At 45.4% G+C, this 16,480-nt stretch overlaps 1 protein-coding gene across 15 annotated transcripts in view; it reads left to right on the top strand.

Moving 5' to 3' along the window:
- Positions 1-9,288: 9,288 nt before the first annotated feature.
- The window catches only part of LOC124552519 (fasciclin-1), a 646,219-nt gene continuing 639,027 nt past the window's right edge, over positions 9,289-16,480 (top strand). For all 15 annotated transcript variants that reach the window (XM_047126816.1, XM_047126814.1, XM_047126815.1 and 12 more), the window contains exon 1: positions 9,289-9,534. In XM_047126816.1, coding sequence (XP_046982772.1) covers positions 9,412-9,534 — 123 coding nt within the window. In that variant the 5' untranslated portion in view covers positions 9,289-9,411. The remainder of the gene's footprint in view (positions 9,535-16,480) is intronic.

Raw genomic sequence — 16,480 nt, forward strand, 5'->3', positions numbered from 1 at the left:
AGACAGCCGCTGTGTCTGCACGGTACGTGTAGGTGTTGGTAGGTAGGTGTGTGTAGAGAGCCTGTATACAGAGAGAGTGGTCGTAGGTGAAGTTGTCCGTGATTGGTTGATCAGCTTTGGCGCCATTTTTCTGCCAAACGTCTGTCGCGCTTCCTATGTTCGCTATGCTTTTGAGTTGCATTGAAGTTCAGAGGACTTTTGGAAACGATTAAAAGGTATTTGGATTATTGAGAGACTTGTTATGCGTTGTGCATGCATGTTCGATTTAGTTGTATATCGTTTTTAGTACGTAATTAGCGTTTGCGATCTTAAATACGAGTTGTAATAGTGAAGCGTTTTGTGATGAAGTCGGTAAGCCTTCATGTTTGAAACAAACATGTTAGTAATTGTACAGTATTGTTTTTGACATCTGTAATTCCTTCTGCAGACGTTCGTAAACGATGCGAGGTTATGCTGCATTTGGTTATTCCAGTAGAGGCGAAGGTGGATTTCGCGTGTCAGCGTTTCCGCGCAATGAAGAAACACGAAAGCAGCGGGCAGTCACAGTCAACAGGGCTGACATAAATCAAAGAGGAGCCACGTGGAAACCAAACAAGTACTCTTATCCATGGGAAGTAAGTCGTTTTTGCTACATATAAAACTGTTGACGCAGGAAAGTTGTAGGCACGTTTTCCTCAGTTGTCGTGGTTGTTGAAACATTATTCGTAGTGAATAATTGTAGGTACTCTCGAAGACAGTTTTTAATAGGTCTACTTACTGTGGGGTAGAAGGGATACTGTAGTTTTCTTGTTATATTTGGTCGTTATTACAGTAGCCTACATTTAACGTTATAACATTACCTGATTTTTGAAATCTTTTTCGTTTGTTATCTACGAGAGGTACTCACTATATATATATATATATATGAAAGAAAGCTGTAAGCAGTTGTTTACTTGAGACATGCAAAAAGTTTGAAAACGTGACAAGGAGTACTCAGACGTCTCAAACTTTTTGCATGTCACAATTAAACAACCGCTTACGACTTTCATTCATCTGACGTAATACAGGTACGTTTAGCGTTATGCACTTCCGATACAAAATAAATGCTATACACTATATTTTTTATTTACGTTACTTTCATTGCAATATGTCTAGTAAACGAACTTTAAAGCAGATAAATGCAAGTAACGAATAATTTTTAGAGCCACTGTATCAAATTTTTCTGTGCTGTACGTAGTAGGCTACTAGGAGTATTTATAGCTGTAAAGAAAGGCATTTGACGAATGATTTCGCCATATTGTCTTGTGCTTTTGATTCGCTGAGTGTGTACTCCACTGCCGGCCGGTGTGGCCGAGCGGTTCTAGGCGCTACAGTCTGGAACTGCTCGACCGCTACGGTCGCAGGTTCGAATCCTGCCTCGGGCGTGGATGTGTGTGATGTCCTTAGGCTAGTTAGACTGAAGTAGTTCTAAGCCATTTGAACCATTTTTGTACTCCACTACTCCAGACCAGACCATTCAGAAGTCCCGCCCGCAGTTTGGCAGAAAAATGGCCGCCGTATCGTCCGGTTGGCCGCTCTCTCCCTATGCAGGCTCTCTAGGTGTGTGTGTGTGTGTGTGTGTGTGCGCCCCCTCCCCCCCCCCCCTCCCTGCCCGCGCCGCGCTGCACACCGTGTCCCGCCTGCCGCCCCCTGCTGCTGCTGCCGCCCCCAGCACCTGTTGACACAGGCAGCCGCCAGCCAGGCGACAGCACGCGTCCACGCCGACGAGCCCACAGACTATCGCGCCATCTCCAAAAGTGGCGCAAGCCTTTTCTCATTTTCAGACGGCATTTATTAACCGTGGAACCTAAAAGCCCTGCCCACTAAATACCACCGCTCACTATTTTCGTTATCCTGCCTATCACACGAGCACGCTAGAGTAAAGCTTTGTCCCGCTGAGGGCCTGAGGGCACACGGCACTCACGCTGTGTGTGGCGCCATCCCTGCCAACTGGTAACGGCCCGGCCTCACTTCGGATGCTTCGGGTACGCCGCGTCCAGCTGAATCCCTTTTGCTGACGATCACACCTCTCAGAGCAGCCAAATTGTGAGGACGCTGCCTGCTAGTTTCACCCGCTGCTCCAACCAGCCCCAGACATGCAGCTGGCCGAGGTTCTGGCGGCTACCCGAGTCCACCCAAAACACAAACGTACGCGTGGTAGGGCGGTACTCGCGAGGGCCAGTCGCCCTCCCTCCCACGGACACCTTGCTCGTAAAATAGCGCAGTTCAGCTAGGGGTTTACAGTTGGATAGCACGCACAATCAAGTTTATGACCGGAAGATCACGTGACCGGAAGTTCGGCCATCTTGGTTATTTAGAGTACAAAAGGAGCATGACAGCCGCCACCGATCAGTCTTCTGTGGGAGTTCAAAGTGTCAACATGGACTGCTCCCAAGTGCTTCACATGCCTCAGCTATTACGGAGGAGGAGACCAACAGACGAATGCTTTGGTTTATGGTTACTACTGCAGAACGACTACAGTCTTGTTTCTGACAATGGCAACGTAAATTACGCCGAAGATGGTACTTTCCTTAGCTCCTGTTACAGGGTCGTTTGCGATAACATTGTGGTAGTTAAAATCTGTGATCGAGGGACTATCAGGAGCAGTTAGAGAAGGGGCGATCTGTAATGCTGAAGGACGAGATGTGTGGCTCATTTAACTATTATCTGCGTAGTAAATTCTCCAACTTCTTCACGGCAAGACATGGTGTCAAGAAAAAGCTGCCATTTCTTCTACATGGAAACGGCAGTGTGGCAGCATGAGGAATATCGGAACAAATCGTCAACGAAGCACTGGAAACCATCTCGAAGAAATATAAAAACCCTGTGTCTATACCATATAAAGCGAAATTAGGCGATGTTAAATTGAATGTTCTAATGGCAGAGATGTTTGGAATATTGCAGCTGTTAATTGTAGACGATTATTATCTTTCTGAATTAGACATTGTAACGTCTGCTTAGAAAAATTGTAAATGACTGTGCTGATAAACCTCTTGCATTATGTACTCGGCCATTTCTCTCTCTACTTATTCTGATCATCACTAAACTGAGACACATTCCTTTTTTTTTTTTTTTTTTTTTTTTTTTTTTTTTGCGCTACGCAATCTCTCTTTCAATAATCTCTACAAAAGAATGCCCCTGACTAACAATAAATTCTTCATGAATCACTTACCTCACATAAACCTTCTTTACTCGAACTACTGCAATACAGCAAATATTGCCAGATAAATGAAAGATTATAACTACTGAAGGCACTAACTACTGACAGACATAGCAGATGAAAGATTTTGATAGAGAACAAACAATGTATTTACCTTAATAGTGTTAAAAAGTCATTATATATATAATCAGTTCATGACATCCAGTCTTACAAAAATGGTTCAAATGGCTCTGAGCGCTATGGGACTTAACATCTGTGGTCATCAGCCCCCTAGAACTTAGAACTATTTAAACCCAACTAACCTAAGGACATCACACACATCCATGCCCGGGGCAAGATTCGAACCTGAGACCGTGGCAGTCGCGCGGTTCCGGACTGAAGCGCCTAGAACCGCTCGGTCACGGTGTCTTCTCCAGTCTTACAAATTTCCTTTTTCTGAGGGAAACACATCCATAGATTCCGAGGCCTCGGTTTGAGGGGCGCTCGGCACTGCGGTCATCAGCACCCGCACAAGGTCCACATCTTCTTTCCATTTCCCGTTTCGGCACTTCCCGAAAGATGACGAGATGATGAGGACAACACAGTCCCCTGGCGGACAAAATCCCCGACCCGGCCGGGAATTGAACCCGGGACCTCGTGATCCAGTGGCAGCAGCGCTAGCCACTAGACCTCGAGCTGCCGACTGCCCGTGACACTGTAGGTCTTGCCACTGCCAGCAGCCGTCTACGGCGGGGAGCGAGCAAGTGTTTCAGACGCGTTTAATGACTCCTAACTGCTCGTTTAATTGCATGCGAGCTCTCTATAACACAGGAGAAAGATAAGACCTTCAGCAGGTACCTGTTCGTTGGCGTACAGATTTCCCGTGGGTCCAAGACGAAGCTGAGCGGACAAGGCGGCTAGTGTGACGTCACGCATTGGTTGCGCGGCCCGTATTAGAGATGGGCAAAGTCGTTCATCGTTGGCACTCGTTGACTGGTGATCGCTCTTTTTTGGGAACCGTTCATTTTCACTCATTCACCGTTCATTGTTCTTGGTATATGATTCTTATGAAAAATTGAAAATTAGTAGCATAGGTGACTGAAGATGGTGGCGCGCCAGGGGGGGGGGGGGGGGTCACTTAACTCCCCGCTGGAGTACAGTGTTTTTATTCATAACAGAATTCTCACACACTTGTAATTTTCGTGATTCTGCAAAGCCCCTCGTTTAGCCAACTGTAGCGTTACGTGGCTGATAACAGTGAAACAATATGAGATGGCGCACGAAAAACCGGCCGCGAGTACAGACTGCTCGCCATTTACGCTCGGTTTGTTGACCGCTACGAGCAGAAACATGTAATAATTAGGCAGTGAAGAAATAACAAATAAGGTAATGCGAACAACTTCAGATCAGTAGATGACGATTGGTAAGCGACAATGAGCAGTCTAGTACTCGGGGCCGATTTTTGGAGCGCCACCCTGTACCACTGAAATGATATTGTAGGAGTTACCATATTCTCTTTAAAAAATGTGGCACCATACACTCGATTACGAAGCGCGGGCTTCATTCGGCTGTAGGTCTGTCTGCTTTCCATAATAATGAGCACGCTCTTTTACCTTGGATGGAAAAAAACGGAAATTGGCCACTCGACTGTGCCGTGCTGACTTCCTTTGCATGTGTAATAACAAACAATCTTCCCTTTTTACAAGTATTTCTTCTGCTGTTTATAGAAATAGTGAAGTAAGCTGAAACGCCGTTTTGTTACCTGAAAATATGTATGTATGACATACCACGTAATTTTAATGTACTTTACGTAATTATAAAATACATTTTAATTGCCTGTCGTGGACACTGAATAGAATACGAAAAGAACCAGAAGTTCAGAGTTCAAAAAATGTTTGAAACAGATCTAGAATGGGCGTGCGAAGAGCGAATGAAAGAACAACAACTCGATACTGAACTGAGTAGTCGGCAGTGGAACTGCGACGAGTGGCCACGCGAAGGAGGACGAGTCCGGCCGAGCGAGGCCGAGACAGGCGGGAACGGGACGGGCCGTTTCCCGTTCCAAGTAGAACGCCGCGATTCAAGTGAACTATTAAAGACCGTTCCTTAAAATTCGTTCCTCGCTCGTTCCGTTCATCTTGGTGAACCGTTCCTTTGGACCCGTTAGTTCTCGACCGACACATCTCTAGCCCCTATTTCTCTCTGGCCCCGACAAACTCCCGCACTGTGGAGGCCAGCAGCTTCATTAGCTTCGCGTCGGAGAAAGCCTGCTCTTTTGCTCTGACCGAAAAACGTCGTCTGTATACCGTTCTTACGTACAATTCTGCTAATGTGGTCAGCAAGCCTACAAAATAATCGTAATCTATCAGAGTGAGAAGCTGTTTCCTCGTCCTTATTAGAGTAATTAATCACGATACATCGTTCTGAAGACCCGTCTACAAACGGACCATTGTGGATTGGCCTTCGTCGTGTTCTTTAGGGAATGGAACACTAATGAAGGTAGGCACATAGAGACAGAGTGTTGAGCACTGCGTTATTCATTTTACCCAAACAGCCCCACTTCTTCAGCATAAGTGGGGAAAACTCCGTTTTATAAGTGAACCTCACAGTGCGCTTCGATATTGTTCACAAGTGTTAAACCCTGCCTAGTCGTCGAATATGGGGCGTCGAGGAAACCTGCTTTCTCAGATCGCTAGACAAATCTTATTAATGAGTTTTAGATTACAATACTTAACTTTGTGTTACACAGGTGTGTCTCAAGCAAAGGGTGACCTACGAAATAAACAAGCTTCTTCAGTATGTACAATTCCTAAGTCGCTGCTACACGAGTGCCTGTTGTCGATCCTGCTGCTCAACTGGCCACAACCAGTCGGGGGCGGCGCTCGTGTCCTCTTCGCATAGAGGAGAGGCCGCTGCTGTCGCGTTGTCGTCCTGGAAAGGGGTCGGTCAGCGCGCGATTGGCTGACGCCTCCTCACAGCCCTGACTGGCGTGCCGGCGCTTCACTTTACTGAGGAAGATCGCAGCAGAAGAACCTGACACGGCCTAACACCCTACAAGATTTTATCACTTATTATTGGTTTCTCCATCTTAAGCTTACTGCAGTTAATATTTTTGTAAGCAGTACAGTGTCGGTGAGGTTTATCAATCTTGGGTAGAACTGACGTTTTCCGTTAGACTGGGTGTAACTTGTGGCTGTCTAGACGTTTATTTAGCTTTTAAGTTTGCAATCTTTTCTCTGTGGGTTTTTCATTTTCTCTACCACTGTATATATACGATGTCCAAGCTTGCTAACAAGTTCGGAGAACAAAGTGGTATTATTCAGAACTTCTGCAACATTGAGTTGTGCTCTGTATAGCTGCCCTTTCGGGGTTTGCTTTTTGGAAGAAACAGACTCGATTTCGTTGTTCCACCAAATTTTCTGAGCTACCCTGCTCTTTTTTTAGCACTGGAAAACAGTTTTTTAACCTATACAGTAATATATTTAGGCACAATATTATTTGATCTCCAAGCGTGCTCAAAAGGGGCTTCTAATCGTGTCCCTATGGACTATCGTCTCAGTCGTCCGACTGGACTCGTGATTTCCTGTCAGAAATGCCACAGTTCGTAGAACTTGACAGAAAGTCATCGAAGAAGTACTGTCTGGCGTTCCCCAAGGAAGTGTTATAGGCCGTCTGCTGTACCTGTTCTACATAAGATGGTCTACATCTTCAGCCTGTTAGATTGTTTGTAGCTGATGCTGTCATTTACCGTCTTCTAAATTCATCAAATGATTAAAACGAATTGCAACGCGAATTAGACAACATATCTGTGTTACGTGATCTACACATCTAATCTTCAGCATTCTTCTCTACCAATACATTTCAAAAGCATCATTTTATTCTTGTCGAAAATGTTTATCGTCCATGTTTCACATCTATACATGGCTACACGGACGGTAAACAGTTTAGAAAAGAAGAGGATAGATTTTGAGTAGGAATTAAACTCCACGGAGAAGTAATAAAAAATTTGAGGTTCACCAGTCACATTATAATTCTATCAGAGACAGCAAAGGACCTGGAAGAGCAGTTGAATGGAATGGACAGTGTCTTGAAAGGAGGATATAAGATGGACATCAACAAAACCAAACCGAGGACAATGGAATGTAGAGGAATTAAGTCGGGTGGTGCTGAGGGAATTAGATAAGGAAATGAGACACTTAAAGTAGTAAAGGAGTTTTGCTATTTGGAGGGCAAAATAACTGATTTTGGTCGAACTAGAGAGGATATAAAATATAGACTGGCAATGGCAAGGAAAGCGTTTCTGAAGAGGATAAAGTTTGATAACTTCGAGTATAGATTTAAGAGTCAGAAAGTCGTTTCTGGAAGTATTTGTATGGAGTGCAGCCATGTATGGAAGTGGAACATGGACGATAAAAAGTTTAGACAAGGAGAAAATGGGAGCTTTCGAAATGTGGTGCTACAGAAGAATGCTGAAGATTAGATGGGTAGATCACATAACTAATGAGGAGGTACTGAACAGAATTGGGGAGAAGAGAAATTTGTGGCACAACTTGGCTAGAAGAAGGGATCAGTTGATAGGACGTGTTCTGAGGCATCAAGGGCTCACCAATTTAGTATTGGTGGGCAGTGTACAGGGTAAAAATTGTAGAGGGAGACCAAGAGATGAATACACTGAGCAGATTCAGATGGATGTAGGTTGCAGTAGGTACTGGGGGATGAAAAAGCTTGCACAGGATAGAGTAGCATGGAGAGCTGCATCAAACCAGTCTCTGGACTGAGGGCTACAACAGTAACAGCAACAGCTGCTTCGGAAGATGGCCATATAAACATGTACAAGATTTTGCCTTCAATGAAAACGCCCGTGAAAGTCTGCAGACTTACAGAAAAAATTTTGTCCTTGTTGTTTTTGGTGTCCTGAAGACTGGTCTGACGCAGCTGTCCACGCCAGGCTCTTCGTCTCTCTACTGTAGCCTGCACGCAGCTCTTACTGTCTTCGGTCCTCTGTCTTCCCCTGCAATTTTTAGCTTCGCCCTCCTCTCCAAAACTCGGTCTACCTACCTAATCTTCAGCATTCTTCCATAGCATCACATTTCGAAAGGTTGTATTCTCTTCTTGTCTGAAATGCCCACCATTCAGGTTTCACTTCCTGAGTAATACCTTCAGGAAATACTTCCTAACTTTTAAGATTATATTGAATATTCACTAATTCCTCGTATTCCTATAGCCACTCTGCATTTCATATCCTAAATGCTTTGACCATCACCAGCATATTGCTTCAGGTCACCGCGTACAGTTGTTTGGCTCTGGACCGCTACAGTCACAAGTTACGTTTCTTTCTTGATGTGATATATTGCCAGGTTTCCACAGAAATGCCAAAAAGAAAGTGTGTATTTACTGAGGAAATTAAACCCGAACTTCCGTTTCTGAAGCTGGAACAGCAAAGCGAGAAATTGTTTCGAACATTTGTATGCACGTGATAACATTAAATGAATACAGTATTTGTTCGATTAGTAAAGCACGGTAATTTGATGTATTTTTAGTGTGGGTCATACCAAATAAACGCTACGATGAATGCAGTTGTAGTATAAACTAGTATTAACCGAAGTTTCCCCAATAGTCGATTCATTTGAAGATGTGATTTGAGTCCCATATTGCGATTTTGGAATTCTGGTTATCCTACAATAATCACACGAGAATTTCACTTTCGTGGGACACGGAAAATCTACAGAGATTTTCTAACGCCGCGGAAATCGCAGAAGGCCGTACTCGTCCCTACGACGCGACGTCGCAAATTCTGCTTTCTAACGTCGGTTTCCAACCGATTTAAATAGGACAACAGATTCGGCACGTTGACGAGCAAAACATTTGAAGGCGGAATCTAGCGTTTAATTTTGCCGTTGGCGCTGCTGCCCTTTGTTTTACTACACCTCTACGAGTGTGCCGTGTCCCGCCAAGAAATTGGCAGTCAACAATCGCGGCGGTGAGGGGGGGAAAAAAAAAGAAAAAGTAGCGGAACGTTGGCAGCCGTGCGGGGAGCGGAGCGGAGCGCAGCGCAGCGCCTCTGGCGGCGGCCGCGCGCACTAGCGCGACCTCGAGAGGCCGCCAAGCCGCGGAGCGCAGAGGCGAGTCCAGTCTGCAGCGGACGGCGGCCGGCGAAGGTGTGTGGGCGCGAGAGCAAGTCACAGAGTAGCGGATAGGGTTAGGTGAGGCGAGTGCTGAGGGGTAGTCAGGCAGGGAGAGAGTGCGCGCCGGCGATGGAGGGCCCGAGGCTTACCGCGCTGATGCTGCTGCTGCTGACGCTGGCCGCTGACAGAGCCAGCGCCAAGGGCGAGAAGTCGCTCGAGTACAAGATACGCGACGACCCGGACCTCTCACAGGTAAACACGGCCACACTCTGGCGCACTCCCGCTTCTGTAGCAGCCGGCAGCGTCTCCGTGTGCGCTGTAATTAGTGTAATAGTATGCCTTCACTGACCGCACGAGATCCACCTACATGTATACTCCGCGAACCACAGCACAGTGCATGGCGGACGATACATCTTATGTCACTATTAACATCGAGTTTCGTTCTGACTCCATACGTATGTTCAGCGAGGAAAATGACTACCGTACGTCTCTGTGCACATCTTAATGTCTCATCTTTTTCTCACGCTTCCTACGCGGGGTATACGAAGCGGAGCAAAGTTTCGCGTTCTGCTCCAAATGGGCCAACCGGGACCGACCGACCGCCGTGCCACCCTGTGCCAGTGCCGGCATTTGGATGCGGCTCTCCCGGTCGTTGTCGCTGAGCGCACCCGCTTCCCGCCTTCCCGCCAGCAAAAATGTCCCTGGCAGTGCCGGGAATTGAACTCGAAACCTCCGAATGCTAGCCAGGCACGCTGACCACTGAGATCCGTAGGCGGACTGACATACGCGAAGCTGCCAGCATAATGTTCGCGCGGTCTCCTTCGAATACAACTTCTCTAAATTTAACCAACGGCGTTCCGCGAGATGGTCTTACTTCCAATAACGTTCTCCGACCACCTCTGCCACACCTCCGTATTGGGTATACAGCTACCTAGCGGCCTCGTAACCGCGCCTCTGAATTCGTCCCGTGTTTGCTGTGACAACTACTGGATACGGACTCCATCACTGGAACAGTGCTCCAGAATTGCTCGCACTAACATCTTGCACGCATTTTCTTTCACTAACGCATCGCATTTTCCCAGAGTTCATCCAACACATATAACACTTCCAATCTTCAACCTGGATATTCATTTTTCTTGACAGTCTTCTGCCACGCCACTTCTCAGCATTCCGCTAAAAAGATGATGTGATATTTAGGGATCTGTGATGTGTACCTAGATTCTTCCGGTACTGAAACTTTGTAAGTAGGTTCTAAATAATGAATCCATTTTGAGAACCACTGTAGGATCTCAGTTTTATTATCCAAGAGTGCAACCATGTGTGCGTATATATAACATTACTTCCAATGTCAGGCGTTCAGCATTTTCAAATTGCCCTCTGTTTTAACTGACATTCGAACGAATTACGTGGGACTTTTAATTATTTTTTTTTTTAAGGAAAATGAGACAGCTACATATTCCTGTGTAGTTACATTGCCTTTTCTATTGTATTCCTTGGGTATTAATTGACAGTATCAGAACATTTGACCGTTGTTCGACTTCCTTCAAGGATGTTTGATGGTGCGAGCGACCATGCGTGAGGTGGGGAAAGAGTGAATGTAGTAATGTAAAACTTTTTCCCTCTTGTTTTCTAACACTGCTAAGACTGTACGTATTTTTAACGACATTCGTTCCTGCTAATTTTCGTAAGGGCGATCATGACGTCAAGGTTGAGTGCCCTCACCCGATACACACACACACACACACACACACACGTCTCATCTTCAGTGGTCTGCTACGTCAGGTTATGCCCGAGCACTCTGCGGCAGGTTAATCCAACACGTCGCCTTCTTCTCATTTCATAGTGGCAGTGCTTGGCAGACTCGGGTCAGTCACACGAGTGGGATACCACAGGGAAAGCGAAATGTGCAAATTATGCAGTAGAATAAAAATCAGCAACATTCACAAATCAGCAACATTTTTGATGTGTTCACTTCTTAGTGGAGGCTCTCTGATAACAAACTGAAGCCCTCGTGATGAAGTCTTTCCGAAGTTTGCATTACCATCGTAAGACGGACTTTATTATCACGTTTTCCAAATACATCACCGTAACTTTCACCTATCAACTTATACGTTTGCTATTTGGTTCAAATGGCTCTGAGAACTATGGGACTCAACTTCTAAGGTCATCAGTCCCCTTGAACTTAGAACTACTTAAACCTAACTAACCTAAGGACATCACACACATCCATGCCCGACGCAGGATTCGAAGCTGCGACCGTAGCGGTCACGCGGTTCCAGACTGTAGCGCCTAGAACCGCACGGCCACCCCGGCCGGCGGTTGCTATTTCCTGGAAGTCTAACTTGGTACGCGTTCGACACACTTGAGCAATATTCTATTACGGGTCGCACCAGCGCTTTGTAAGGAACGCTATTTGTAGACTGTATGTCCCCAGTACTCTACCAGTGAAGCTGCACCTGTACCTATAACCGAACCTATACGATTGTTCCGTTTCGTATCTCCACGAAGTGTTACACCCAGGTATTTGTGTGAATTGGCCGATTCCAACTGAGACTCGCTGGTGGTATAGTCATAAGGTACTACGCAGTTTGAGTTTTGTGAAATGGACAGTTTTAGATTGCTGAACATTTGAAGCTGTTTGGCATCACTTTCACAATCTCATTCAGAGATGCGTGGATAGTTGAGTACTTCTTTTCTAGTAGTATTCCATTAGAGACAGACACATCATCTGCGTAAACGCCGACGTTGCTATTAGTATTGTTCGCAACGCCATCAACGTACAGCATGTATAGGAGGGGTCCCAACAGACTTCCCTGAGGCTCGACTGTTGATACTTCTACATCTGTCGACTGCTCTTCATCCAACTTGTTGTGTCCTCCGTACCAAGAAATCCTCAATCCAGACGCAGTTTTCGTATCCGCGCTGTTATAGGCAGGTATTTTTGCGTTGCCCTGTTCCAGATGAAGATTGTCATCTTTAGGTTGTATCAGGTGGTTTTCATATCCATGTGGCATCGACGTCTCAGTTGCTGTCACAGTACTCTACTACAAGTCTGCTCCACTGATGTTGGTGGAGCAATTGTAGGAGTGAAACATTTGCTGTATACCACTGACATAGCTTTAGAATGGTATGAAAAAAGCATGTGTTCCATGTAACATATCTTCTGACCCAACTGTCAACACAGTTGTCAAGTAACCTCATTACGAAATCAACTTTCGTAATTCGACGACTTCACAAATAACTGCTCCAGCAAAAATTTAACACCTACTGTAGCTGCACACCGGAGGAGCAAACGTGTCCAGTACTGTGACAGCAACTGGGACAAAGACGCCACGTGGATATCGAGACCACCTGACATAACCTGGAGACGTGAACAACGCCGAAATAGGCCTCTTATGACAAACGATATTTTACAACGCTACAGCGTCATCATCTCACGGCATAACGTCAAACTTCCAGGCGTTCTGTTTTTACAACGTTGGTTTTTTCTGCACTTTTTTTTAGGAACACCACGATTATTGTGTCAGACAAGTGGAACGTATGACTTTATCCTGGATGGAGATAATATCCAGTTTTCTACTGGCACTAAAGTACTGTAGTTCTTGTTTTCTAAACAACTAACTTTCCGACATAATCACAAAGTATTTCGATAAGAATTATGTGCCTCGGTTGCAGACAGTAAGGCGGAGTTCACTGCAACCACTCAAGAAATCAGTCGGTTGATATGATAATGGACACGGGTGGCCCAAACCGGAATTTCGTGTTCAAATAGTGTGAGACTACAGCAAAGTGAACTGTTTCGAAAACGAGCACTCCAATAGCGAGTGACTGAGTTGCTGGCGTCTCCTCTCACGCCTAAAGCAACTCCTGGTGCGCCCCAAGGCACTGTGCTAGGACCGCTGCTGCTGGACACTGTTACTTGAAAACTTAGGTTTTCCGAAGCGGCTTGAGCTCTGTATCGGGTAATTCTCTGCGATAACGGTTGCCGTAATGTCGAGTTGCACATCGGCGTTCTGTAGGGCTGTAGCAGCTGGGGAAGTGGACCGCACAAACCGTCTCGCCTTCCGCTTTTCGGACACTTCTGCGAAAAGTTTCCGCGCCGACATTAATGGAGGTTACATCACTCCACTCGTATTTTCATAAACTCTCGATCGGTATGAAAAACGTTTTTGTTTCCATTTATCAGAAGCTATATTTCCTTCAATAGCTCGGCTGGTGGAAGAATTAAGAGGATTAGACAAAAGTCAAAATTACAGCCCAATCTGCGTGCTATCATTTGCCGGAAACCGCATTTCGACATCTTGAACCGTTCACGAAAAGAATGAATGCACCTGACGGTGCATGACGGAGAGAGGAAGAAACGGACTTTTTATCTTATTTTGACGATCCGTGCGGGAGATGAGCGACGTTCGCGGTGCAGCCTCTCTGGAATAAAGTTTCAAAAGCCAGCCACCGAGAGGTGCTCGCAAGCACGCCGTTTCTTTTAAGTTCCCTCAACATGTCTGTTACACTTTCGTGTTTGTGTGCCGGTTAATCAATTATTTCTACTCTGAACAGTGTTGTGAGGACTGCGACTATTAACAAAAAAAAGTACGTAATTGTGCGTCAGTCAGAAAGTCTTACTTCATCCACTTTACGCTCCGAAGGTTAACTACCGTCATCGGATAGAAAGGATCTTTCACATGCTTACCATTGACAGCGGTGCAAAAAACGCTTTGTGGATGAAAGACCACTTTCTGACGGACGCATACTCACACACTTTCATACGGACCGTACCTCCCTGTTACGGTCCTATGATCACGTCTCTCAATCCATTCGATTCGTGCTTCCACGCCTGTTTGATGAGGACCCCAAACACTGGAACAGTATTCTAGAGTTGGCCGGCTTCTACGTTGTGTCCTTCGCAAATGCACTGCGCTTTTCCGGAACGCATTCAACAAATCCAGGTCGCCGATTCACCTTTCCCAATACTGGTTTTTCACGCGATATTCCCGTTTGATATACTATACATTATCGCCTGATGTACAAAAAAGTGATGGACTGTGTAAGTTGTTCACCAATCCTGGCAGACACGTAATTGACGGTCAACAGCCACCCGGCTAAAGGCTACCTCCGAAGTGGTGTTCAGTGAGGAATACAGCAGTAAACTGCCCGTCCTCCCCGTGGGGACAGCAGAGACGAGGGTAGACTAATTACAGGCGCACACAGGTATCGCTCCTTACGTAAAGAAGCCATAATAAATGGGACAGTGTGAAGCGCCCTCTACCGTGCACCGCACAGCGGTTTGCACAGTATGGCTGAAGGTGTAGACGAATTGCAGTTGTATGCTAGAAACGAGAAAGGTAAGGAAAACAGGTAGGTGGAAGCAAGGCGTGATCAGAATGAAAGAGGTAATGTCTGTTTTCATTAATTTCCTCTTGCACTTACTTTCCTTTCTGTGTCGCCCCCCACTCACTCCGCTACTTGTATTCTGCTGTTGTCCTGCTTTCCGTTTACCCAAACCTCGTTTTCACATCCCTAGTAATCGTATACTTATTTCGAGCAACTAGTACTGTCTAATGGAAACTGTGACTGAATATTACACAAAGTAAACCAAAACACGTGTTATTAAACCTCCACAGGGCGTTTCGAGCACTTTCACTGCCATCCTCAGTGCTCCCCACTTGAAATTTTTGCTTCCTGCAGCCGGTCGTCTGCTTTGCCGTTACATCTTAGCTGTCATCTACGCCGTGGCACTTTACACTGTCAAAAATAGCATAGTTACTTAATACTGCATCCGCAGAGTCGCGTACTGAATGGTATTAACGTACAAACACCTCGCATTACTGACTGTATTAGCGAAGACGAACTGTCCATAGATTGTGCAAACTGAACTCGAAATCGTCCGTCAGAGTTTTTCCGCGTATTTTGTTACGAGGGGCCCGTCATCTCCAGTAGCTCGTCACAAAGCACTCGTATTTCGTTGTTTCCTTGCCCCCATTTATGCCGCCCGACGGTGTGTGGCGGAGGGTGCGTGTGGTGCCAGTGCGAATGACGCGTGGCTGGAACGACTCCCGGTAGTCCGAGTTTTTCGTTGCGCTCATTTCCGGAGACGTATGTGGGAGGAAGCAGCAACCCGAATCCCCACTGTTCCTGTAACATAATCTCGTAAAAACCTACTCCAAACTGTATTAAAATTGAGTTTAGATTTAAATCTAATAATCGGCCAACTTTAATTTACGTAAATCGCATACTGAGCAATTCTTTCTTTGGAGGAAACTTTATAAGAAGAAGTGCGGCCAAGAGATGAAATTATTTGTCTTTAATTTACCGTAATCTGTTTCCATAAAAGTCATGAATAATTAATAGTGCTATTGATTCCGTTCACTTAATCTCTGAAAACAGCTACGGCCCACAGTTAGGTAATTTCGAAGTTTTTTGTAATTGACCACGAAAAGAGGAAAAGTATTCCCTTCGGAAAACATAATCCGGAAATAATATCATACGTCGTAAAATGAATGTGACTGTAATTTCTGCGGATGTAACAATTTAATTGGAATCAAAACAAAACTGGCGCATATAAAGATCGGGGACAAAACAAAAAGCTTCCGTATTTAATCATTCTGATTCAGTTAGGTACTTTACTAATAAGAAGTCACAGTTGCAAAATACTAACGCGAATTCTTTACAGGCGAATGGAAAAACTGGTAGAAGCCGACCTCGGCGAAGATCAGTTTGGATTCCGCAGAAATGTTGGAACACGTGAGGCAATACTGACCCTACGACTTATCTTAGAAGAAACATTAAGGAAAGGCAAACCTACATTTCTAGCATTTGTAGACTTAGAGAAAGCTTTTGACAATGTTGAGTGGAATACTCTCTTTCAAATTCTAAAGGTGGCAGGGGTAAAATACAGGGAAGGAAAGGCTATTTACAATTTGTACAGAAACCAGATGGCAGTTATAAGAGTCGAGGGGCATGAAAGGGAAGCAGCGGTTGGGAAGGGAGTGAGACAGGGTTGTAGTCTGTCCCCGATGTTATTCAATCTGTATATTGAGCAAGCAGTAAAGGAAACAAAAGAAAAATTCGGAGTAGGTATTAAAGTCCATGGAGAAGAAATAAAAACTTTGAGGTTCCCCGATGACATTGTAATTCTGGAAAGGACTTAGAAGAGAAGTTGAACGGGATCGACAGTGTCTTGAAAGGAGGGTATAAGATG

The sequence above is a fragment of the Schistocerca americana genome, chromosome 10 (genome assembly GCF_021461395.2).
Source record: "Schistocerca americana isolate TAMUIC-IGC-003095 chromosome 10, iqSchAmer2.1, whole genome shotgun sequence".
NCBI lineage: Eukaryota > Metazoa > Arthropoda > Insecta > Orthoptera > Acrididae > Schistocerca > Schistocerca americana.